At 45.6% G+C, this 26,569-nt stretch overlaps 1 protein-coding gene across 7 annotated transcripts in view; it reads left to right on the top strand.

Moving 5' to 3' along the window:
* The window catches only part of LOC102570608 (butyrophilin subfamily 1 member A1), a 32,655-nt gene extending 7,951 nt beyond the window's left edge, over positions 1–24,704 (top strand). For 6 of the 7 annotated variants that reach the window (XM_059714267.1, XM_059714265.1, XM_059714262.1 and 3 more), the window contains 9 exons: positions 3,035–3,259; positions 10,434–10,611; positions 12,241–12,456; positions 13,536–13,868; positions 15,747–16,028; positions 18,106–18,210; positions 20,403–20,423; positions 20,677–20,703; positions 23,620–24,704. In XM_059714267.1, the coding sequence (XP_059570250.1) occupies positions 10,506–10,611; positions 12,241–12,456; positions 13,536–13,868; positions 15,747–16,028; positions 18,106–18,210; positions 20,403–20,423; positions 20,677–20,703; positions 23,620–24,128 (1,599 nt within the window). In that variant the 5' untranslated portion in view covers positions 3,035–3,259; positions 10,434–10,505 and the 3' untranslated portion in view covers positions 24,129–24,704. Of the gene's footprint in view, positions 1–1,033; positions 3,260–10,433; positions 10,612–12,240; positions 12,457–13,535; positions 13,869–15,746; positions 16,029–18,105; positions 18,211–20,402; positions 20,424–20,676; positions 20,704–23,619 lie in introns of those variants that run through there. The other variant, XM_059714268.1, reaches the window with a different exon arrangement.
* Positions 24,705–26,569: the final 1,865 nt, after the last annotated feature.

The raw sequence follows: 26,569 nt of genomic DNA, 5'->3' as shown, positions 1-26,569 counted from the left end.
TGTTCAGGGGTGTACTTGGTAGCCGTGTTGGTCTGAGACAAAAAGACATACAAAAAACTAGAACTCTTGGTTCCAAAATTATACCTTTTATTAGACCAACTGGAAAATGGCAAGAAAATTGTCCATTTTTGTAAGCTTTCAGGATCAAAGTCCCTTCGTCAGGCTCTGGGAAAAGTGTAGATGGTACAAGATGGTAAAAAGTCCCCATAGGTAGGAAATAAACTTCATTTTTGCACAGAGGGAGTTGAAGATGGAAGTATGTCCCTCTGGGTCCATGAGTGTCTTTGTGAGCTGTGTTGAGGAGCTCTTTGAAGTGTTGATCAGGTGGAATTCCTTCCCTGGAGGTGTCAGATGGCAGGCAGGGAGGCAAAAAAAAGTCCTTGTTGTTGCAATGAAGTTTAAAATCCAAACCCAAGAGTTCTAGTTTTTTGTATGTCTTTTTATCTCAGACCAACACGGCTACCAACTACACCCCTGAAACATGGAAGATGCCAAATTTTAGCCGATTTTGGATTTTAAACTTCATTGCAGAACAACAAGGAAGGGTTTTTTTGCCTCCCTGCCTCCCATCTGACACCTCCAGGGCAGGAATTCTACCTGATCAACGCATCAAAGAGCTACTCAGCACAGCTCACAAAGACACTCATGGACCCAGAGGGACAGACTTCCATCTCCAGCTCCCTCTGTGCAAAAATGAAGTTTATTTCCTACCTATGGGGACTTTTTACCAACTTGAACCATCTACATTTTTCCCAGAGCCTGACGAAGGGACTTTGATCCTGAAAGCTTGCAGAAATGGACAATTTTCTTGCCATTTTCCAGTGGGTCTAATAAAAGGTATCATTTTGGAACCAAGAGTTCTAGTTTTTTGTATGTGTGTGTTCAAGCACATATGCATGTGGCACCCCCTGACTCCAACGGCCCTCCTTGCTGCCCCCCACCCCCCAGCCCCAAGCACCTTCTTTTAGGCTGGAACTCTGATAGCCTGCAAGGGGAAACCCATGGTTTCCTACATTTTTTCTTCTTTCTTCAGGTTTGGGCCCTGACAGCCCCCTACCTGAGGGAGACCAGGGCTCTCAGGCCCCCAAATACTCGGTGCCTGTGGTAGGCCTTGATCTGCGAGTGAGAATAAGCATCTGGATAACTACTCAAAGGAGAAAGGGAAGTAGCCACCAAATGGAGTTTTTTGAGATGTGTGGTCCCCACACATATTTGAACCTTGCCCGTACATCCCCTATTTAGAATGTCTCTCTGACAGTCTGAAGCTTAGAGAAAACTGATGATGCCAAACATTTCTTGGGCTGTATCTTTAATGCAGGGGATGCATAAAGAGATACTCCAGATCATATACTGGTACCACTAAAGCAAGAACATCTCCAGCTTGAGGGGGGAATCTGAACTATGGGGCATTTGCAAGGGTCAGTACCAGTCTCTCACTTCCCCTGGCATTCTTCTAGCCCAGGGGTTCTCAACCCTTTTAGACCTGAGGCATCCCTAGGAAAATGCCAGTTCTTAGTTTTCATCCTTCTTTTAAGTACAGAAAAAATAATAAAGCAGGTTTTTTATTCTGTTCCAAAGAGCTCAGAAGGACCACAACTGTGGATTTCTATTTGAAATCTCTGTGTTTATCATGCTTGCATGCCTAACAGTGCTAACATTGTGTGACACCCTGCAGCATCCTTGAAAGGCTGCTAACAAAGCCCCCATCTTTGCATTTTCTTCAGCCTCTGTCAAGAAGGTAAAAAAATTGCCCTTTCTTTAGGGACTTCTATAGCTATGATTCAAACTTCTGAAATCCTAGACATTCACAATGCATTTCTCAGCCTGTATCCTTTTTCTTTCCCCTTTAGTCAGTCCCTTACCAAAGGGGAGGGATTAAAAGGCCCCTGGAGTGCAGGAGAGAGGTGGATGTTTGGTGAAACCAGAACTGGAAGCTTGGACCCATCCAGGAAGGGCTGGGAAACTCTAAACCCACAAATTAAGCCACCTAACTTGAATCCACAAGAAAGAAACAGCAATAGATGCCTGCAGGACTAACCCAAGGCCACATGAGGGCTCCCGAGGATGGTGTCTGTCTCTGGTGTCTATAAAAAAAGCTCTCTACTGTGATGGATGAGTATCCTTAGAAATACCACAGACAAATATTTTCAACTTTTATCTTAAACCGGGGGAGTGCTGGATCTTCTGTCCATCCAGTATCAAAGATATGCCTAAGCCTAATATTGTTAAAGCACATCAGCTTCGGTAGCCAATGAGAAATAAAGGAGTGTTGTGACCAATGTCACATTTGGCTCTCTCTGACTCTTCAGGCCTAAATTACCATCTATTATAACTGGATCGATTGGGTGGGGGAGTCTTTGGTGTGAGTCCAAAGCAAGCCTCAGACTTATGCCTCTGAGATCCCCTTATCAACCCTATCTGTAGATCTCAGGATTCCCTAGTGCTGGTCTCTCAATTTCTTTTCTGAGTCCTAGATTTGGAAGTATTTCAGCCCTGTACAGTGCAGTTCAATGTAGAGATAGCCATGCAAGAACAAAAAAAGCTAGATGAGGTACAGGTAGCAGTGTATCTGCTGAGTTTTCCTTGCTTATGAGTTATCGTTAGTACCTGAGATACCTCATGTAGACACACTTGGAGTCTTCTCAGTGCAGATGATCCAGAATTCTGCATTTATGTATTATACCACAAAGAAATGATCCTGCCCCTAAACTTTAATTTAGCAATACAAATCCCTAATTATCCACTGGGGAGTTTTAATTCTGATAATAAGATGCAAGAGGAAATTTCGATTATTTGTTATGCATAACCATTGAGAACTTCCCCCCAAAAACAAACAAACAAAAACAATTGTCTTTTAAAAATAATTGCTGTTTTGGAGTAACTTAGGCCACCTGGATATTTTAATTTACCAGCACATCCAGCTCATCAAGAATGTGACTGTTTCTTTAAGAAAAGACTCTCATCTCATCACATGACAGCGTTTCATTTAACAGGGTTGCCTGAAACTCCCGTTAACCATTCCTTTATTTTCCAGCTTGGTGAAAGCTACAACAAAGAAAATACATTCATTTGGAACAACCAATAATTCTTTTAAAAGCGTAAGATGGCTACGATCAAGCACTGCTACTATTTTATAGCTGGAATTAGCCATGCATCTTGATTAACTGCAATAATTTGCAATTTAAATAGCACTGAGGATATCTTTTGGATTTCTCCCCGCATCATAAACAGTGTAAAGTCTCTTTGAAGGATCAATCAGGTAGGTGAACTTTGGCTGCTTGACAACCATTTATGTAAATTACTCTCTTTATAACCCATGACAAACGCTATTTTTAACCGATCATTCATTATACAATGATTAAATAATTTTTGTCATAATATTTTACTCTTTTATGCAAATATTGCAGTATGTGATCATTTAAATTAATACCATTCAAAAGGGTCTTCTGAAATTAATACCATTCAAAAGGGTCTTCTGATAGTCTTCATGAGCAATGTAACAGCAGGTTTTTATAGCAGATTGAATCACCTCATTTGTTTTGATACTGTTTTTTATCTGAAAACAATGGACCTGTTCCTGCTGTTGGTGAAGTCAGAGGGAGATTTGTAACAAAAGTACTTCCTGCACTTACAGTATAAGAGGAAACTGACTGCCTCAAACCTACACCATGGGCGCGTCCCTTCAAACAGAAATGTGCATTTCTCAGGGGACAAATAGCAGTGAAACATATTTGTGCTGTGACTACTTGTCCTTGGGGAACACCTCTGCATGTGTGTTTTGGCGCATGGCAAGTTGCCCCGGGTGGGGTAGGGCAGGCTGGTGCCAGCACCTGGGCTGGCCCCAGAAATCTTACCTGAGGTCCTGGGGGCTTCCTGGGGCTTCAGTGGCAGCGATCTGGGTGCAAGGAGCCTGGCTGGCAGCCAGAGTGCGGCATTGGTTTTGGGCAGCACACAGTGCCGCCACATGCGCCTCCCTGCTTTTTTTGCCCAGGGATTTTTTTGACACTGGGATCTCCCTCTATCAAAAAAACCCCTACTGTGCAGAAAATAAGCAGCATGGCGAATGTCTGCATATGCACTGTGTGTGGTTTGTGGCATTGCAGGTGGGTTTGCTATGCTACAAATTGCACATGTGTGCTTGTCTGGATGCGCCCCATGAGTATAAGTTTTTCATATTTTGTCACTGCAGTTTTCAAGCTGTAACTCTGGGGCTAAATACTTTACCGTCTGCTACAATCAAGGGGAAAAATAATTTCCAGAAATTGTTCAAAACAGAAATATGTATCTTTTATTCCTTGTGAAATCAGTGAGGATTAAACTTATGCTTAAGTGTGGCTGAATGAGGCTAGACAGGCTGAATCTAGACCAGAATTTCCAGTGAGAACACTGTCTTGCATTGGCTAACACAGGGGTTTCAAACACATCTGGCCCACAGGACCAGATGAGTGTTGTGTATTCGATCCACAAGCTGGATCAAGCCCACAGACCTGCTCTGCCTGCTGGATCCCACATGTGTTTTGGAGCAGCTGGAGTCAGTGCCACATGCAGCATGGTCCCTTTCTGGTTGCTCCAAGTCTGTGCTGCACACAGTGGCCACTCTGGAGCTGTGCTACATGCAGCAGCTACTCTGCTGATGCAGTTCATGTGCTGGAGCAAGTACCATGTGCAGTGTAGTCCTGTAGTGGTTGGAGCAGGCACCTTATGCAGCACACTGGGTGGCCCTGAGAGCTCCACAGGCTGGATCCAGCCTGCAGGCCTTATCTTTGACATCCCTGGGCTAACCCATATCTACAAAGTTGTAGAAGGACAGTCAGCAGTGGTGGCTTGTGGTCATAGATTATGGAAGATTTTATGACATATATTAGGTACAAAGGCAGCCATGAGAGAGGTATGTGGGGCTAGTAGGATGAGCAGAACCCAGAGCAGTGGTGCCCAACACATCCAGTCCCATGAGCCAGATGAGTGGTACACGGCTAGTCCATAGGCCAAATACATCTCACTAGTCTGGCTCCTGTGCATGGGGCTGGTCCACAGGCCTGATCCAGCATGCAGGATCAGTGTTTGGCTCTGATCTACACACAGAGCCAATCTGCAGGCCTGATCTTGCATACACAGCCATGTAATTTAATCCACTGGGTTCCCCAAAGGTCTGGAAATTTGGCAGTAGGAGGATCAGCAGCAGTTGTAATTGCTGTGGCTCCTCCATGGAGCCCCACAAGTCATATCTTGGTCGCCCCTGACTTAGAGGGTATGTTGCTCAGTAAGAAGGGTACTTATCTGGGTGGAAAAGGACTCTAGGTTTAGCCTGGACACCTCCCCCCAATATTTATCTAATGAATATTAAATGTAAGATGTAGTGGGTTAACCTCAAGAAGCACAGAAATAAGTCTGTCTGAGAGAAGTCACTTCTCCAAGCTACAGAATTAGGATCCCTTTTATTTCCAGAATCTTATTCCTCTTGTCTGCCCAATGCCATAGTCCTACCAAGAAGTCATTCTCAGACCTTCTTGGCGTGTGGCCTGATAATTAAATTGCTGTACTATGAAATGGGAAGTAAGGGTTTCAGTTCCTTTCAGATGAAGGCTGGTGTAGAACAGTGGCTTTCAACCTTTATAGACTCAAGACACCCCTTGTTAGACTCAAGTCACCCTCACTTCTTAGTTTTCATTTGTTTTTTGACTACCGAAAAATAAGAGAGCAATCCTTCTGTTGCAAAGAATGCAGAAAGACCACAAAGTCTGAATGCTTTTGACATTGTGGATTCCTATTTGAAATCTCTGGGTGTATCTCATGAATTATGCTTGTATAACTACTAACATTGTGGCACCCTTCAAAGGATCTCAAGGCACCTTAGTTGAGAATCACTGGCATAGGACCTGAGGAGTAGCCTTCTTCCCTTGTTCAGGGTATCCCGTGTTCTGGGTAGACACATACTGTTAGCAGTATGCTGCTGGGAAAAAGTGGGGCCCATATGGAGAAGTCACTAGTTATGCTTATGGCAGATGAAAGTTTACATTGCACTTCTGGGCATCTGTAGTTAAGATTTAAAAATAGAGTATTAATGGACTTAAATGTATCCAAATTGCTATTGAGCATGTTCAGTAGTGACTAACTTAGTTGCTAGGTTAACACCATAGTTACTTATGCATTTAGTCATATGCATGTGATTTAAACCATGATTCAAGGTGAAGTCATATGTCATTTTAAAGACTGAAAGTGGCTTAAGTATATTTTATGCATTTTAACTGTGAAGTAGAATTCTGCCTCTGGTTTTATTTAGAAGTTATTTTTTCTGTGCTGAGCAAGTAGTTTCAGACACTGGCAGGTTGGGGAAATATATTTATCTTTTTTGGACATTGGGCTGCTTTCAGCAAATTATACATTTGCAAGGACCCATTTTTCCTTGACACATTTCTTTGCAAATATTTTAAACACATCCTTTCCCTTTTTATAGTTTATTTTTCTTGTTCTTTAAGCTGAAATTCTTACTGTTCTGGGGAGAAGAGTACTTATGGGTTCAGGGCATCTGGGCCTTACACCTGTTGGCTTTTAGTTTCATATGTTAATATGTGGACAATGCATATGAATGCACAGTGAAGAGTTCCAGGAACCACTTAAAATTAAATGTGTAACAAAGCCTTTAAGTGCCCCCTTAAGATTCACATAAGAATCTCCCCCTTCTCTTGGCCTACCTCTGCTTCCCTCATTGCTCAGCAGCATGTCAAAAAAGTTTTCATAGATTTCATAGACGTTAGGGCTGGAAGGGACCTCGAAGATCATCAAGTCTAGCCCCCCACCCCAGGGGCAGGAAGTCAGCTAGGGTCAAAGGATCCCAGCAAGATAAGCATCCAAACGTTTCTTGAATGAGTCCAGAGTAGATGCCTGCGCCACTTCTGGAGGGAGTCTATTCCAGGTCTTGGGGGCTCGGACAGTAAAGAAATTTTTCCTTAGTAAAGGAATTTTTCCTTACTGTTTCCATACTCCTTTCCTAACATTGCTGTTCTTTGATCTATTGCAGCAATTGAAGTGAAGCAAACTCAGCATTTGAGTTGGTCTAATAGAAGATACAGGCAACCCCCGCTTAGTGCTCTGAATTGGTTCCAGCAAAACTGAGCGTTAAGCAGAACCGTGCTAAGCGCAACCCATTTCCCCATAGAAATGAATATAAGTAGAGATTAATTGGTTACTGCCTGCCCTGCTGCCGCCTCTCCCCATTCCCTGTCCCGGCCCCGGGCACTGCCACAGGTCCCACGCTCATGCCCGGCCCCCCCACACTGCTTCTCACTACTGCCTCCTCTCCCCACCCCCCTCACCTGCCCACTGGCCTCTCCAGCCCCACTTGCCAGCCCGGGCACTGGCACTACTGCTGCACCACTCTGGGCACTGGCCCCTGCCACTGGGCACCAATGCAGGCCCCGCACTCCTGCCGCCCCACTCTGGGTACTGCCCACCTCCGGCTCTGGCCCCGGCCACCAGCATGGGCCCTGCGCTACTTGCCTCTGTTGCTGCCACTTATCCCCGCGCCCCCGCCGGCTTCATCCCAGGCACCAGTGCTCCTGCCGCCCTGCTCTGGGTGCGGGCTTCCACTGGCCCTGGTATGGGCCCCACACACCAGCGCAGGCCCCATGCTCTTGCCCCCCACCTTGGGTGCAGGCCCCTGCCAGCCCTGGCCCCGGGCACCGGCTTGGGCCCCGTGCTTGTCCCCTCTTTTGCAGCCACTTGTCTCCACAAGTGGACATGCTGCTCTGGCACCATGTGCCAGCCTGGGCCCACGCTTCTGCTGTCCCGCCCTGGGCCCTCACGCCTGCTCGCCCACTCACTGCCACTTGCTCACCTTCCACTCGCCACTTCTGCCACCACTTCTCCCTGCCCGCCTGCCTGCCGAAACCCCAGTTCCACTGAGCGCTGTAGCAAAACTGGCTGAGCACTTAGTGGAATCGGGTATTAATTCTAAATGAGCGCTGTAGTGAAATAGCGCTAACTGAAACCGCGTTAAGTGGGGGGTTGCCTATATTGAATCTACCCAGAGAGCTATTTGAGTTGGTCTAATAAAATATATCGCATTTACCTAAATAACCTTGTCTGCAAACTCAGCATGTGACTTTATCCAATCTGTTCTCTAGCTAATTTGTTTGCAACATGTAATCCCATGGAATTAGCTCAGTTGCACATGCTTATCTCAAAAGAAGAAGTATTCTAGAAATACAATACCAGGCATGCAAATCATTCTTACTGGCACTTGTCTAGTATTGCAAGATTTACACAGTACATGTGAGTCAATATAGAGGAAAAAACCTTTTCAAACCTCAAAATAGCTGTCTAAACATCATACCGAATTTAGCTACATACCTGACATAATTTACAGAGCATTATGGGAGTTTGAGCAACTATTATCACACTATAAAAGCCTTGCTGTTATAAGCACACAAGCTTAAATAGAAACCTAAATAACATCCTATTCCAGTACATTAAATCCCATTTAGGGGCAGGTAGGGATAGGCACTTGTGGCCAGGTTCCTCCTTCGTTCTGTGCCATCCCGGGCGTGGGTGCGAAGAGGGAAACCCACTAATGGCTGCTGCTGTGCTTAACCGAACTCAGCTCCCCACAGGCTCCCCTCAAGCCTTGCTGGAGTGGGATAGGAGCAGCTAGGACAGTGGTAGCTGTAGGCAAGTCCAGAGACATAAGTAAAGAGGGCCCTGGAGTTTCTCCCACTCCTGGATCAGCTGGGGACAGTGGCAGTGGGGGGCAGAGGAGTGAGGAATGAGTGGGGAGGGGACGTGCTGCTGAGCATGGAGGGAAGGAGAGGTGGGCCAAGAGAGGGAGGAGATTCTTACATTATTCAGGCACTTAAGGCCTTATTACACATGAATTTTAGGTGGCTCCTGGAACTCTTCATCCCTTTATTGTCCACATATTAACATGTGAAACTAGTTTTCAGTGCCCTTTAGGCAGTTTAAAATGATGCTGCTCCCAGGCAGGTTTCACTCTGATCCATGTTACCCAGCTCATGTTCCATGGATGTGATTCCACTCCCCACAGATGATCTGCCCAAGTTGCAGTCCTTCAGCATCCAAGGATACAGCGTCTCCTCCCCACCACTCCTGTTCTTCTAGACTTTCCTCCTCCCGAACTCTCCTGCCTGAAGCGGAGTAGGGTAGGAGTGGTGGATTATGGCCCCAAGCCAGCTCCCCCTCTCGTGCCCTTTGTGGAGGCAACTTCCCACCCCCAGGGGTGCAACCCAATGCAACTGCCAGCAGAGCACATGCCAGCTAGTCAGCTAGCAAGCAGAAACTTTTCCTCAACCTATATCCAGCCATCTTCTCAGCCAAAGGATATTCCCAACTATACCAGCACCTCCAAAATCCAGTCCCAAATCCCAATTCATTAAACCATGAGACCTTCTTCAATTTACTTCCTTATTTGTTTCCTTTAGCTTTTTCTTTTTTTTAATTTCTTTTTATTTTATCCTTCAGTGGCTGAGTTCCTTCATTTCACCACCCTTCCCTCACCCCCATTTCCTTTCCCCCTCCCATTTCATTACTCACCCCCATCCTATTAATCCTGTGCCTGCCAGCTTCATGTTCCCATCCCCCTTTAACCCATCTCTCCCCACCCACACCTAGACCAGAGATAGAAGCCTGTCGTTGCTCACCCACCCTCTAGTGCAGGGATAGGCAACCCCCAGCACGGGTGCCAGAGTGTGGCACGCAAAGGCATTTTGCTTGGCACACGCGCTTCGGGCCAGACAGCAGGGAAGGGCTATGCCATAACAAGGATTGGGCCACTTATGGCTCCCCCACTGTCCATCCCTGGCACACCAGCATCTTACAAGTCGAGGTTGTGGGTGCTTTTGGCACTCTGCCCAAAAACGTTGCTGACCCCTGCTCTAGTGGGAACTCACAGCTATAAGTGTAATGTGTAACAAGGCCCTACGGCATCCTGGGGAGGTGGGAGAGGCTGGGAGCAGGGGTGCAGCCATCCTTGCAGTCCTGCTTACTGCTTCCACACCCCACTTTACAAAATCCAGGATCTGCCCATGCCAGAATGTAAGCAGTAATGAGAACCAAAGAACTTATTGAATGCAGCAAGACATGTTTCCATTAAGAAAGTAAAGAGCAAAGACCATTTCAGCTGAAATATGGAAGCAGTGGGAAATCAGGTTATGTGATTTCCTAATCAGAGTTCATTCTGAGATCTAGTGAACTGAAAATGTGAACTAGGTGGAGATAGAGGATAAGCCTTATAAAACAAAGCAGAGCAGCTCAAAACAAAACAAAAGAACAAAATACCTGGAAGGCCCCAAAACTGCTCAGATGCTTCTTTCAAGGACCCAGTAGGGCCAATCACATGCCATAACTGCAGATGAACTATTAATGGCAAAATGATTTGTTATATCAATCCCAGAATAAATGTCTTTTACTTTGAATACCAGTGTCGCTTTTAGAAATGTGCAGTCAAACATAAATCCAGACCCATCAGCTTCTGCTGTCCAGATCAAGTCACAATGGGCGTGAAGATTCGCCCATTCTGCCAGAGCCTCAGAGTCACCTCTTCACTGCCTGCTCTGATCGTTTTCCTCATCACTTTTTATGTTCATCAGCTGGAATCAGGTAAGAGTCCCCAGCCATTTCTACTCCTTCTTACAGAAAGTATGTGCTTTGATTTATAAAAAGTGCCAATTACACTCCTTTATTCAAAGCTGAACAAAAACTACTGCATATTTCCAATAAGCAGTAATCCTGAAGGAATGAACCAATGATACTTCCCCCCCCCACTTCAGCGGGAATAACTACCTATCCATCACACCCTATCCATGTCATGGTCATTATTCCCTAGTAGGCTATTGGGGAGTTCAGAATTTACAACCACTTTGGTTATTTCTTCCTCAAAAATATAGACAATATGGACTGGAGATTAGAAAAGAAACAGTCAGACCAGACAGAGAAGGGAGTGCCAGCATGTGGATCTCACCACTGAAGGTGCTCTGTCATCCTCCACCTCCCTTTATAAGCTTGGGAAGGGTTGAATAAGAAGGATATGTTAATTCAGAACACCCCACTGATTTCACAGAGCTCAAAGGTAAGGATCAGCAATCTTGACAAGCAGCACAAATAAGGATTTTATTTTAATCTTTTATCAGAATGGCCTTATATTGGTTAGGCCAGTGTAGTTATTAAATAGTTGTGCTGGAAAAGGAATGTGCATGTTCTTGTCGTTGTTACTGCTTTTGATCAGGGCAGCTAGCCAAAATGTGAGGTCTTGTAAATTATTCCAGTTAGGAGGATATACTGGTGATGGAAGAGGAGATACTGGTGATGGAATCAGGGATCTCTGATTAGATTCCTTTAATTTACAAGCATATATGAAGTTCTGCTTTCTGGAACACAGAATGACCAAACCAGAGACCATTTCCCTCCTCAGTCATCATCACTGCTTTCCACTAGACAACTGACCCCAAATTTCTCCTTGTGGCCTTGTCCTGGGGCCACCCAACAGTCTGGGTCAGGGCTTGTCAAGGTTTCTTCCCAGGCTTTTTCTGTGACTCTGCAGCTATATCTGAGCCTCTGACTTCCACACACACCGTCCTGCCCATAGCCAAAGTCATTCTGACCTGTTCGATCACATCCCTAGGCAGACTCACAAATCTCTTTGTTTTGGGTATAAATGTACTCAACTACCTCCTACCTTTGTGATGTCACAGCTGGTAAAGCAATCCAGACTCTGGCTTGCATCCATAGTGTCACAACCCAAGGGTGTGATTTTTGTTTTGTGAGTGCTTCGGCACTGCTAAATTGTTCCCACTAAATTGTAGCTTCTTTGCACGGTGAAGTTTTCTGCTGCAGAGGAGAACCCCGGTGCAAAAGAATTCCCGCCACCAGTAGCTTTCTTTGCAGGGTGCATTTCTTTGTTGCAGTACAGAAATGCACGTTGCAAGGAGTTCCCGCCATTCGTATTCAAATTTGTGCCCCACCATTGGCTAGTTCTAAATTATTCCTACGTGGCGGCTAATGATTGGCTTGCTAGCCATATAAAAAGCTTGAGTGGTTTCCGCCCAAGTTGGAGGACTCCACGAACACCAGGAGAAAGAGACTTCACACTGTGTGAAGATCTCTAAGTGCTGCGGAGCCTATCGGACCCAGTGCATTTCAAGCAGGCAACAGGGGTCTGATCAGCCTCTAGCCTCTCCCTGTCACTGAGCGCAATCCTCGACGTATCCCTCTTCCCTGTGCTCAAAAAAGGATCCACGGAGCCTAGCAAACTTCGTGTGAGTCTATTCAGAGCTCTTCACTTCGAGTACTTTTTTCGGTTGGCGCGACGGGCTCGCGGTTTAGAGTCTCCAACCAGATGGGCTAGAAGAATGTTCACGGGAAGGAACTCTAGTCCGCCTCTCTTCTTTTCTATCTGTAACCGCAACTCAAGCAAGTTTTCCAGCCTGCACCGCGACCATCTTCAGTGTAAGTAAACAATCTTTAAATCAACCATTATGTGTCCGTGACTAATTCTAGCGTGCCGCCTGTTTTCTCCGACTCAGCGTGCCCGGGCTGCTGGCCACAGCCCGCACGGCGCGAAAAAGGGCCCAGATCACTCCCGGCCCGCACACATAGATGCTTCTCAAGTAAATCTCTGGATGTCATTCTCCTGCTGCACTCGGCCTTGGTGAGGCTGCAGCTAGAGTACTGCATCCAGTTCTGGGCTCCACAATTCAAGAAGGATGTGGAAAAGCTTGAGAGAGTCCAGAGGAGAGCCACGTGCCTGATCAGAGGACAAGAGAATAGACCTTATGAAGAGAGGCTGAGAGCCATGGGACTCTTCAGCCTGGAAAAGCACAGGCTCTGGGGGGACCTGGTGGCAGCCTATAAGTACATTGGGTTGTGCATCAGGATCTAGGGGAACACCTGTTCACCAGAGCACCCCAGGAGATGACAAGGTCCAATGTTCACAAACTCCTCCAAGACTACTTCAGGCTGGACATAAGGAAAAACTTCTTTACTGTCTGAGCCCCCAAGGCCTGGAATAGACTCCCTCCAGGAGTGGTGCAAACACCTACTCTGGACTCCTTTAAGAAGCGTTTGGACACTTATCGTGCTGGGATCCTTTGACCCTAGCTGACTTCCTGCTCCTGGTGCAGGGGGCTGGACTCGATGTTCTTCCCAGGTCCCTTCCAGCCCTAATGTCTATGAAATCTACAGCCATTTTAAAAGAAGGCTGGAGAACATATTTACCAGTGTCAAAAAAGTTGAGCCCAACTTATGAGAGAGGCCTGTCAATAAAAAAAAAGCTAGCAAAACCTGCCTTTGCTTCTCTTACTATACTGTATGCTAATGACCATTCAGATGCCTTCTCCCCCGTCAGTATTAGTAATGCAAGTTAATAATGCAAGTTTGTATACGAATACAAGGCTTACTTTAAGTATGTACAGGCCCTGGGAATGGCTATGCCAAACGCACCAAGAACAGAATGGAAACAATTGAGTGTCTTATTTTTTCTATGTATATTAAATTACCCTCCATATTTACTTTCTTGTGTTCTACAGCACGGTTCACAGTGATTGGATCTGCCAACCCCATCACTGCCATGGTGGGAGAGGACGTTATTTTACCCTGTTACCTGTCCCCCAAAATGAGTGCTGAGAACATGGAGGTGACATGGTTACGGCCACAGTTCTCATCAGTTGTGCATCTGTACCGGGAGGGAAAGGATCAGCTTGGACTGCAAGGAAGGACAGAGCTTTTGAAAGACAACATACAGGATGGAAATGTTACCTTGAGGATTCTCAATATCAGGCCCTTTGACCAAGGACAATATAACTGTCTTGTTGATGATGGTACTGTTTCTGAACAAGCTGTATTGGAGTTAAAGGTAAAAGGTCAGTTGCTTGTCTCACTACTTTTTTCTGATTTATTTTTTTTTGTGTCTGTCTATCATTTGCATATGATTCCCTAGAGATTCCTTTTATTCATATATTTCTTGCAATTTATGCAGGTACATTCGTAAAGAAAACCAGCCAAAATATTCACCTATATGATTCATCTAATTCTTTAAATATACCAGAATATAAGAGAAAGCTATAATTTTCCATTAATCAGTACATTAGCAGCAATCAGCAATAATCCAGCAACATATAGAAGTTGTCTTTCCAGAGCCTACCCATTCCCTCATTGGAAGGGAATGCAAATGGGCTGTGTTTTATGCCTGGCAAATTTCTAGGTGAGGAAGCTTCCTGGAGATGCATTGTCTGCTTCCCCTTCCTTAGATGAGTAGAAATTCAGCTCAAAGACCTTTACTGCCTAAAACTGCATCAGAGTAGCTGGAATAGAAATGCTGTGCATTTATGTATCCAGTATATTTAGCAAAATTACTCACCTAAACTAAATGATTAGCATGATTTTAAACAGTATTTATCTTGAGAGCCGCACAGATTTTTTTTTAAATCTTCAAACAGGAAATTAGTATGATTTTTAAAAAATGTTTTACAACTGCACCCAAGTCATTTAGATGCTGTGAAGATTTTATTTTTAATTTACATTGGAAAAATGTCTGTTTTAACTTATACTTGGTAGCATGTAATAACTAACACCTCCTAAAAATTGCACAACACTTGTGAAGGACCCACTTCTATTTTTGATGAAGCCAGGGCCTCAGATCAGTTTGAATTTAACTTATGTTCATTTGTTTTGTCTAAGTACTGTGATATCAAGCTCCTGAATAATTCTTGATTTCACAGTGTGCCTACACTTAGATACATAGGTGATGATTGGCCGCCACCAAAGCTGCCACTGGCTTCTGCGATGCTTGCCACCCGCTCTCCCCTCTCTGCTGACGCAGTGTCTGCAGGTGGTCACCACTCGCCACCCCTTCTGCAGCGGCAGCAGGCAGTCCCTGCTTGCCACTCGCCACTGCCGACACCAACGCTGGTGGCTGCAGTCAGTCCTGTTTGACGTTGGCACCTGTGGGCAGTTCCCGCTTGCCGCCATGGTGCCCCCTGAGTCTCGGGAGGCACCAGTTCATGCTCAGATACCTACCACTTCCATTCTTAGGAAAAGGGCCTCAAATCCTCTGAGTTTATTGAAGACATGTTCAAAATGGCTAAGGGACTTCCTTGTTCTAAAATGTTCTTTATTAACAACAAAGGAGGCACCTACATGAGGTATGCACATTTTCAGGGCAGGTAGCCATTTCCAGTTGTTCTGCAGCCATTATCAGAGGTTGTGGCTCAGATGGAGCTGCCAGTGCCGAGTCTTGCTGAACGGGCCACAGGGTTTCTTAGGGAGAATAGTCAAACTCAAGTGCAGCCTTCTCTGGCTGAACGTCCTTGCTGAAAAACAAGTGTGCAATTATCACTGCTACATAAGTCTGGGTACTTGCCCATCCCTCCTCTGATATTGTACCCATGGAACCAGAGAAGTTGATTTATTCTGAGTTTTGAAAATGTGTCAAACCAAAGCATTATGGAACTGGTTTTCAAAAGGGTTCAGGAGCAGCCAGGAACTTCTGGAATAAGATTCCAGTGGAAAAATCACCCAAGTGCCTTAAAAATACATAGTTATTGAATAGAACTACTGGGTCAATGACTACATGTGCCTCTTTTACTGACAATTGAAATGCTTAGGGGCTATTTGCATCAGCAGGTGCACCTGTATAGGAATAAGGACTTCCTTACTTCATGCTCAGTTTGTATCTGTATCTTTAATATTTGTAAACATTAAAACATAAAGTAATTCATACTTATCTGGTTTTCCTTTAGCTTTAGGCTCTGATCCCCTCATCTCTGTTGAGGATTACAAAGATGGAGGGATCCAAGTGGTGTGTCGGTCAGCTGGGTGGTTCCCAGAGCCACACATGTCGTGGAGAAATCTCGCTGGACAGCTTTTGCCATCAGCTTCAGAAATAAAATCCCAAGGAGATGATGGTCTTTACAAAACAGAAAGTTATTTTGTTATACGAGAAAATTCAAACCAGAGCTTGTCCTGTTCTATCATCAGTGCCCATCAAGACCCGGAAAAGAAATCCACTATTCATATATCAGGTCAGTTATATATTAAAGTCACACCTTTTAAATAACCAGGAGGCAACCACGAACAATGCACTCCCCTTAAATGGAGAAGATAAATGCAAAATAATGCCCTGTGGTGAAATGGAATCACCCTACAAGCATACCTTTCAGAAATAAAATGGAGGAGAAGGGCTGCCTTATGTTTTTACTTAGTGGTTAGGGCACTTGACTAGGGAGCTGGAGACAAAAAAAGTTCTAGGCTCTCCTTACCCAAGAGCATCTGAGGCCTGTATTTCTTGCTTCCTAGACAAGTGCTCTAGCCATCTGGCTACAGGATAGGCACTGTTAGGACTCCTTTCCAGCCCTTCTTTAGAAGCCATCACCCTGGTTAATGAGGGATGCATCTACATGAGACACTACTGCACAGTGGTTACTATGCATTCATTTAGTATTTGTATAAGCAAATAATAAATGCACAGTAACTGGAGTTACTGCACCGTAGCACTGGTGAATGCATTTTAAGTGACCTAGTGCAGTAGTCTAATAATACTGCGTAGTAACATATTAGTGCTGTCCAGGATATGACACTCTACTGCACAGTATTATTTGGCTACCGCACAGTCAGCATCTCATGTTGGTGCACCCAAGGAGTGGCATATATTAGGCTTGTGCGAGTCGACAGTGATCCAATCCGGCTTCGGATCCAACTGCTTCAGATGCCAGGGATCCGATCCGGAGCTCCGGACTGGGTTTCTGCCTTGATCCAGCCAAAGCAGCTCCAAAGCTTCGGTGCAGCCTCGGAGATCTGGCCATAGGGTATATGGGGGAATCAATGAAATATCTATAACTTTGTTGTTTTTTGTCCATTGGATGAAACTTGTAGAAAGGGTAGCCCTTGCTGAGAACATGAAACCTGCCAAGTTTCAAGAAGATTGGTGCAGGGGTTTGTGGGGAACTGTACCCCAAATTCTTGAAAGCAAAACTCATGTCCTGTCTATGTGTTACACCACAGGGGGGTCAAAACTGCGGGGATGGTAGCTCTTACTGAGGCCACAAAGCCTGCCAAGTGTCAAGGAGATAAGTGCAGGGGTTTGGGGGGAACTGCACCTCAAGCTGCAGACAAGCAAAACTTGTGCCATGGGTGACCCTGTGTGTGTTAAGGCGCAGTGGGGTGACAGCTGCAGGAATGGTAGCCCCTGCTGAGGCCATGACTCCTGCCAGCTGTCAAGGAGATCAGTGCAGTGGGGTTCTGGGGCCCTGCACCCCTAGCTGCTGACAGATAAAACTCATGACTTGGGTGCTTGTGGGACTGACTGTGTCTGTCTTGGGGCAGTTGATTGTATTGATTCTTTCCTCTCCTTAGTCTGCTTTTGTAGGTGCTAATAGATGGCAATTAACTAGCTACATTAGCTAGGTCCTGTGTATTGAGCTGGTCCCTGAGTGAATCATGATTGATTGGTAACTGGTAACACAGTAGCTTAGCAGCCAGACCTGCACTGTAGTATCTCCCACGCCCCAAGACAGAGAGAGTCAGTCCCACAAGCACCCATGGCATGAGTGTTGCCTGTCAGCAGCTAGGGGTGCAGGGGTTTTGAAACATACAGATGACATATAATACATGTTTCTCAGAAGAAAAATAATAGCATCAAGCTGGAGTTTAGTTTAAAAGTGCTTATCAGCAATGAAAGCAAGAATGCTTATTTGTTCCCAAAGAAAATATTGCATATTTAAGAAATATGGACTTCTGATGAAATATAAAGAAATCAAAGTATAGTAACCTATGGAAAGCTGTAGGTAAAGCTCCCTTATATATTTAGATCTTTCTTCTAAGAATTCCCCAGGGAAGGGCAATTAAGGGAAACCTAAACAATTAATGTAATCTAGCTGCACAAGCCAGTATCTGTCTGCACAAGGCAGAAAAAAAGTAAAATCTTTATTTTGTGTAGAGTAGACAGCACTATATTTTAATCAATATTTCACAGAAATTGTGCTGGCAGTGTGTTGGGGAGGGTATATTTATCTATAATGAAAACATTTTATTTTGTGTTGGTTTCCAAACTAATGCAATCCCATACTCTTCATTTTTGTTGTTGTTTCTTGTGTTTCTCAGGTCCCTTTTTCCCAAAGGTATCTCCTTGGATGACCGCATTTTGTGTGATCTTGGTGGCTCTGTTCATTTTTATCGGCCTTGCCATTTACCTCTTTAAAGTTAAAGGTAAACATTAAAGAAGGAAATATAATCTCATTCCAAAGAGAATTTCTTCTTAGACAAAGAAAGAAAGAGAGGTAGTAAGGATCAGAAAGGCCTGGACCATGCCAGTAAGATAGATATACCTCATAAATCTGTCTCTTCCCTTCATAGGCCCCGAAAGGCCAGGGCTAATGGGGCTTAGCCCCCACAAACACTGGGCAGCAGTAGCAGTGCAGAGGGCTGCAGGGCAGCCCAGGCACGGGCTCCAGGTGGCTGCAGCGGGGTGGGGGGGAGGGATGTGCATGGACACAGCCACAGCCTACGGCAGCCTGATGGCATGTAGAGTACTTCCCACCACAGCGGGTAAGCGTGTTATGGGGAAGAGGTATGGGGGGTAGATTGAGGCCCCCATGGTGAGGGAGGGAGTGAGTCAGGGGCAGGGGCCCCGTGGCTGGGGCAGGTCATGGGATGGTCAGGCAGCTTGTCCAGGGGTGTAGGGGGGCTCCTGGTGCTGTGCGCACCCCAGCAGAAGCCTAGGGAGCGTGTTTCCCCCAGATCTGTGCACAGGGCAGAGGCAGGCTGCTGCTGCGGGCTGCACTCTTTCCGTGCCCCACCACTGCTGCCTTGGAAGCAGCAAATGCCATGTGCCTGCCATGTGCTTACTGCACTGCGTCCCCTGCCCGCCCTGTGGTGGCAGGCACATGGCATCGCGCGGCTTCCAGAGTAGCAACAGCAGAGTGCAGAGCCCAGCCCACAGTGGCAACCTGCCTCTGCCCTGCAAACAGATCTGGGGAGGCACATGCCCCCTGAGTCTCTGCCGGGGTGTGTGCAGTGGCAGGAGCCCCCCTGTATCCCTGGATGAGCCACCCAGGCTCCAAGCATCCCATTACCCACCCTGGCTCTGGGGTCCCATTTACTCTAGCCCCTGCCCCAGGACCACTCCATTCCTCACCGCAGGGGCCTCAATCTGCCCCCCCCAACTCCTTCCCCACAACAAACTTACCTACTGGGGGGGTGCATGCATGCACACAAGCGCACGCACACTCAGACCCCCCAAATAATGTTTTCTCCCTCCACCTGCCTTGTAATTGTATTATTTAAATCTGCCTTGGGCCCCACATGTCTTGCTTTATATAGGGAGCTTTGAAAAATTGGGACTTGGTACTCTTTGAAAACTTTTTAAATGTTCTCGAGTGAGAGCTATTGAAAGTTACATAAAAAATTGTTCACATCGGGTTAAGGCTGTAGGTGCTTAGCCCTACACTCCTCATATTTTTCCAGAATGGAGAAGTTTCATTTTCAAACTACAAGTACTGGAAAACCAGGAATAGTGAATGAGTTTCCCTTTGCATGCCTCGGATGGACAGTTAAGGTTGCAGCAGAAAAGGAAATGCTAATCCCAGAAAATCATGAGCAGAAGAATTAAGTCAACAGCTCACACACAAAATAGCTGGGAAACCTTATCTCTGACCTTGTGGGGAGGGCGATGGGGACTTGGGATGTAGCACCCTATTCCTCGATGGTCAAGCTTGCTATTTACTGTGTATCCTGCACAGTTCCAAAGCAGTGCTCCTCTTCAAGCACTTCAGCGACCCATTGCTATACAGCACCATTGACCTGGGCAGAGTTGCTGGTAGTTGGGAGAAGCTGGAGAAAGGATTAAGTTGCTGTTTCCCTGAGGGACTCCATAAGATGGGGACCAGAAAAAATATAACTGTGGTTGTGCTGTATGTTGTTACCAGAAGGTTGCACGTGAGAGTTTGCCAATGGCTGAACTACGGGAAACAAACTCTCACCTTCTAGAAAGACATGAGGAGCAAGGGCCTCACTTGCTGAGGTGGCATGTTCCTGGGTCAGCTTGCAAATATGCACTTAGCCAGCACTGAGGCACAGAAGACATTGGACAATTTCTATAACTATATGTCTAGAGCTTTATGCTGGTGCCAGGCTCTAGATCAGTGCAAGGGGCTATCCTGGGAGGCAAGATTCGCATGAGTTAATCCTTCCTGTTTTCAATGCATCTGCAGGCAAAAATTAGGCATGGTGGTCATTCTATGTAGGCAAGGGGACTGTAATCAGGAAACCCTTTCTTCAACTGCCCTGATTTGCTGTATATACTCATCCTTACCTCCAATATGGCATGACAGTTTTGAAATCTATAGAAAGTGCAACTCACATACTGATATCTTATTTATTTATTTCTCTTCATATTTTAGGAAAACTTGTTGAAGAACTAAGTAAGTCTCATTCCTCTTCTTTTAACAAGTAAAAGCTTTCCTAAAAAGTTGTAGCCTCATGAAGATACTCAGGTTGTTCTTGACTTCTTTATTATGATATACCTTTAAAATCCCTTGTGTATTGAACACAATCTGGGAAATTTTATCTAGTAAATGAGCATGCATATCACCATTGTATCCTTCTGTTCAGTACTGAATCCTGTTAATATTTTTTTGTGCTCGTTAATCTTCATCTCTATATGGTTCTTTCTAGGATGGGCAAGAGCCATGAAACATCCAGGTAAGTAAAGGTCACTTTTCATTGATTTTAAAATTCTACTTCTTGTGCTAAAATTATAACCATTTTCCTGAAATGTGGGAAGGAGAAGCTGGAGAGTTCACTGCAGAGGCCACATCTGCCAACGAAGCACATTTTGGGGCATGACATCCAGATATTTTTCTGTCTTTTACACCCCTCCCAGATGCAGTCATTAACCCAGAGCCATATTTGTCATTGCCTGAGTCCACCAGCAATGCTTTGAGAAGATCAAGCAGCACATCTGTGATGGGCCAGAAGTGGGGATGATGCTCAAGGGCAACCAGCATGGTTTCATTAGGGGCAGGTCCTGTCAGACCAACCTGATTGCCTTCTACAATTAGGTCACAAAATCATTGGACGCAGGTGTCGCGGTGGATGTAGTCTTTCTGGACTTCAGGAAGGACTTTGACACTGTCTCCCACCCCATTCTCATTAAAAAAATAGGTGACTGTGGTATTGATGCCTACACAGTCAGATGGATTGCAAATTGGCTGAGGGGTCGTACTCAGAGAGTGGTGGTGGATGGGTCATTTTCGACCTGGAGGAAAGTGGGCAGTGGAGTCCCCCAGGGCTTGGTCCATGGGCCCGCTCTGTTCAATTGCTTTATTAGCGACTTGGATGACAGGGTGAAAAACACCCTGTTTAAATTTGCAGATGACACCAAGATGTGGGGTGAGGTGGGCACGTAGAAGGGAAGGACAGATTACAGCAGGACCTGGACAGGTTACAGAGGTGGGCAAATGAAAATAGGATGGGATTCAATACTGACAAGTACAGGGTGCTGCACTTGGGCAGTAGGAACCAGCAGCATACCTACAGGCTGGGGAACTCCCTTCTCAAAAGCATGGTGGCAGAAAGAGATCTTGGAGTCATTATTGACTCCAAGATGAACGTGGGCTGACAATGCGAGAACACGGTCAGGAAGGCTAACCGTACCTTTTTTTGCATCCACAGATGCATCACAAGCAGGGCCAAGGAGGTGATCCTCCCCCTCTATGCAACACTGGTCAGGCCGCAGCTGGAGTACTGTGTCCAGTTCTGGGCGCCGCACTTCAGGAGGGATGTGGCCAGCATTGAGAGTGTCCAAAGGAGGGCTACTTGCATGATCCGGGGACAGCAGGGCAGACCCTATGAGGAGAGGCTACGGGACGTGAACCTGTTCAGCCTTCGCAAGAGAAGGCTAAGGGGGGACCTGGTGGCTGTCTATAAACTTACTAGGGGGGACCAGCGGGGTTTGAGAGAGACCTTGTTCCCCCGAGCGCCTTCTGGAGTAACAAGGAATAACGGCCATAAGTTGCTAGAGAATAGGTTTAGACTAGACATCCAAAGGCACTACTTCACAGTCAGGGTGGCTAGGACCTGGAACCAACTTTCATGAGAAGTGGTGCTGGCTCCTACCCTGGGGGTCTTTAAGAGGAGGCTCGATGTTTACCTGGCTGGGATCAATTGAGCCCAGTTTTCTCTCCTGCCCAAGGCAGGGGTTCAGACTAGAAGATCTACAAGGTCCCTTCTGACCTTACTTCTATGAATCTATGAATTTATGAGGCCATATCTGCCAGTGAAGCACATTTTGGGGCCATGACATCCAGATGTTTTTCAATCTTTTACATCCCTCCCAGATGCAGCCATTAACACAGAGCCATATTTGTCATTGCCTGAGCCCACCAGCAATGCTCTATTTTTTTTCCCCTAAATAAAGTTTCATATATTTTTATCCCCAGGGCCTCTGAGCAGCCTCTGGCAATATGACTAACCTCTGCCCTCTATTTCATTTGGGTTTTTTGTTGTCTTCCACAGCTGGATAATTCTGTGCCTAGGCTGTTTTCATCAGGCATATACTTCAGATATATGCACCCATTTGTTTCTGTTAGAAAAAGCTGACACAGAAAGAGAGCCTTGCACTTGGAGTAAAAGGTGCTGACATTTGTGATAGTCCATTTTTCCTGTGGGAGTTCATTCCACAGTATCAGGCTGGTCTCTGGGAAAGTTCTTCCTTCAGCACAGACATGCCTTAGCTGTACAGTGACAGCTCCATTGCACACGAGAAGCAGAGTTGACAAACAAAGTCCTTATCCTGCGGCTTAAACTTCTCTTATAAATGCCATAGGCCAGACTGCTGAGCACCTTGAAAATGAGGACTGACACCTGGAACCTGCTCCTGTCGGGCAGAGCTCCTGTCTCTATACTGCTTCCTCCTTCATTGCCTGGCTACTGTGGTCAGGCCTGTTATATATTCCCTTGGGAAAGTGTGATCCTAACCTTGGCCTGGCAACCTTAAATATACAGGGTCCTCTCTATATGTAATAGGAGAAGGGGTTCCTTATTACACATTGGGCATCATCTGCTGAGAGGGGACACAGTTTCTTACCCAACAGGTGATCATTGGCAGTAGTCTTCATGAATGTTGCTGCTTCTTTTGTCTCCTGATTCTTCTCCAGTTCTCTCAGCTTCTGAGAACTGCCATGGGAGGCTGAGCAATAGTCTGGGAGTGTAGACAATTAAATTATGTGTGTGTGGTCTTGATTATGTGGAGAAGAGGGCATTGGCATCTCAAATACAAGAGAGAGCATAGCAAAGAAGAGGTAGGTATCAAATTGCGCAATGGAAATGTAGTGAGCTGGCAGTGATGTGGGAAAGGCCAAGTGGCAAGAAGAAAAAGAGAAGATATGAGATAAAATTTTCCTAGACAGCCACAGGGTGCTTGAATCATTGCAGAATCATGTAGAGGTAGCTGATGTATTATAAGAACTTACATTGGTATCCTTTGATATTCATAAATGGTTACATTGCTTTACGCCCTTCATCATTGATCCAGTCAAATCTTCTGTCATGGCTATACTCTGCCCTTTCATTGCTTGATTTTTCCCCCCTTTTTCTCTTCCTTCTCTCTCTCTGTAGAAAATGTGATGCTGGATCTGGACACTGCAAATCCATGGCTCGTGTCAGAGGATCAAAAAAGTGTGAGACGGGATGACAAGCAACAGGATCTGCCTGACAATCCTGAGAGATTTGACACTGATCCCTGCGTGCTGGGCTGTGAGGGATTTTCCTCGGGGAGACATTACTGGGAAGTGGAGGTGGGGGATGGAAAGGACTGGGCAGTGGGAGTTGCCAGGGAGTCTGTGAGAAGGAAAGGAGAAAGCACCTTTAACTCTGATGAGGGAGTCTGGGCAGTGCAGCGGTGGGGGGGCCAGTACCAGGCTCTCACCTCCCCTGTGACTCCCCTGTCCATGAACTGGGTCCTCAGGAGGGTTGGGATTTACCTGGATTATGACCGTGGGCAAGTGGCCTTTTTTGATGCAGATAATGAGAGCTTGATCTTCACTTTCCCACTGGCATCATTCATGCGGGAGAGAATCCACCCTTGGCTCTGGGTCTGGAATTCTCCACTTCGTCTGTGTCATTGAGACATGGGGTGAAATAGCCTTTTCTCATACTTTTCTGCCTCTGGAGTCAAAACCATCCTGTTCTCCAAGTCCTTAGAGGACCCTGCAGACTTTGTACTGTTGTAGATCAGTAAAGGCTCAGTGGGGTCCTTGAACTGCCAAACCATAGAGAACAGGAAGCAAACAGAAATCAGGCTCATTGCCTTATGTCTGTACATCCTTCAGGTCACTGACTTCTGTAGGACAAGAAAATTCTAGCAGTTTATGGTTAAAGGGTGGATTGAAAGGAAAGGGAAATAAGAGGGAGAAATACAAAGCAGGGTAAAGGTTACCGAATGTATTATGCATTGAACAGTCCATCCACTTGATGAATGAGCAGGAGGTTAGAGTAGGCAACCTCTTGAAGTCCCTTCCAGCCCTACTGTTTGTGACTTCAGACTCTATGATGTCCTCATGCACGAAACTGAAAGTATTCAATGCCTTTATGAAGTGCTTTGTAAAAACGGGGCCCAATTTCCTTCTTTGATTGTTGAATAGTAATTTCCAAGTGTTTTTATAGCCTCATATTTTTGGTAAAATAAACATAAACTTATAAAACTTATTGTCTGATTAGCATTTTTCTATTTTTATTTTTTTTTTGCTGTGAATATTTTTGGAGAAAGTCGGTGATTTTGATTCCTTATTGTTCAAAATAACATTAGCAAAAGTCTGCCTGTAAATATAACAGGATTCAAGGCATTACTAGATGATATGTTTTCCTTAGGCTATATTTTGGGATATCTGAGACCTGCTTTGCTGCAGTTGTGGCCCAATCAGTTTTCAGCTTCTTCACCTCCATATCTAAACATCCAAAGCCTAATTGTTTGAAAACTAGGAAAATATGAAGTTCCCAACCATGTCAGAAACAGCTATAACTTTAGAAGTACTGATGCCATGCTTGTTTCAGGTTACCGACATGGAAGCACTAGTGATAAAGCTATCCATGAAAATTACTTCATGCAATAATCATTAGAGCACCTGGTCATTAGAGCATATTATGCATGTTAAAGCTCTCTCTGTCTCTGGCACCTGGGGAAAGAGTCAGAAATGGGTGGGCTCCAGGGTGGTACCAATTCTCAGAGCAGAACAGAGACTGACAATGTGTAAGGGACTGAGGCACAGGCAGCCTGACCTAATGGTTAGACCATTAAGAGAAAACTGGCCTGAGCCTAGATCAGTGGATAGGAGCCATATTACCAAAACCACTGGGAAATCTAGGGTCAGAATTCACAGTCCAGGGTCAGGATCCAGGGATCAGATGCCAAGTACCAATCTGAGGGCTGATCCACAGGGTGAAGTCCCAAAGTAGAGCTAAACCAGTGTCACAAGCCAAGAAGCAGATCCACAAGGAAAGTCAAAGCCCAGAAATAAACCAAAACCAGGGTCAGGAACCAGGAGGTTTGCCACAGCAGATCTGTTAACTGGCCTGCAAACCTAGGGTCCCAGCTGGTGCTAAATGGATAGGCAGCGCTCCCAGCAGCCAAGCAGGATGCTCACGGTTCCTAAATGGGTGCAGAGTTCATTAGCTGAGGCTTATTGCAGGTGTGGCTGCTGTGGTACTTGGATCAGGCTGTCCTGCTTGATCAGAGTCCCTGACAGAATGGACATGGAAGTTGGGGAATGGGTCAGTGCCAAATCCAGTGGTTCTCAACCTTTTTAGGCTCAGGGCAGCCGTTGTCCCCTCCATAACTTTTTATGAATTGAGCAGCACTCATTTTAAAAAACTAATTTATTTTTCGCCGTGCTTACCTCCTCCTGGAGGGGCTGGCAGAGAGGATGGAGGTACAGCCAGGCAGAGAGAGCCTAAGCCTGTCCTTATCTGCTGAGGTCCTTACACCTCATTTATCTCCTCACACTTTCTGCATCACCCTTTAAAGGATCACACAGCACCCCATGGTGCCTGCGCACCCTGGTTGAGAACCGCTGGCTTAATTCCACCAACTGGCTAGGGATCGGGAAGTGGTGGGGAGGGTGTGATTTCCTGGACTCCCTCCAACCCCTTCCAAAAGGCTAGAGGACATGGCTGCCTGGCACAGGGCATCCCAGTCTGCAAACCTGAGGAAGGGTGATGTTTGGCTAATACTTCTCCCAACTATAAGTTGTTCCAATGAAAAATATCCCCCAAAAGTCTTTCCTTCTCCAATCTCTCTAAGTCATAGATTTGTGGTTACAGCTGTGCAGTCCAGTGCAGCACAGTGTATAGTTTACATCATGAGCACTAAATGAGTTGATTCAGATACCAGAAGCAATTATATTTGCATTAGCATGAGAAAAAAATCCTGCTCTTTGGGTAATTGAGGACCTGGGATACCTCACATAGATGTACTTAAAGACTCCTCAAGACAGATGATCTGGGCTTTTATCGTCAGATGCCATGGCGATAAAGAAATGGTTAAACTCCATTTTGGTAATATGAAAGTATT

The sequence above is a fragment of the Alligator mississippiensis genome, chromosome 11, assembly GCF_030867095.1.
Source record: "Alligator mississippiensis isolate rAllMis1 chromosome 11, rAllMis1, whole genome shotgun sequence".
In the NCBI taxonomy this organism is placed as follows: domain Eukaryota; kingdom Metazoa; phylum Chordata; order Crocodylia; family Alligatoridae; genus Alligator; species Alligator mississippiensis.
The sequence above is the reverse complement of the archived record's forward strand: the minus strand, read 5'-3'. Positions and strand labels throughout refer to the sequence as shown.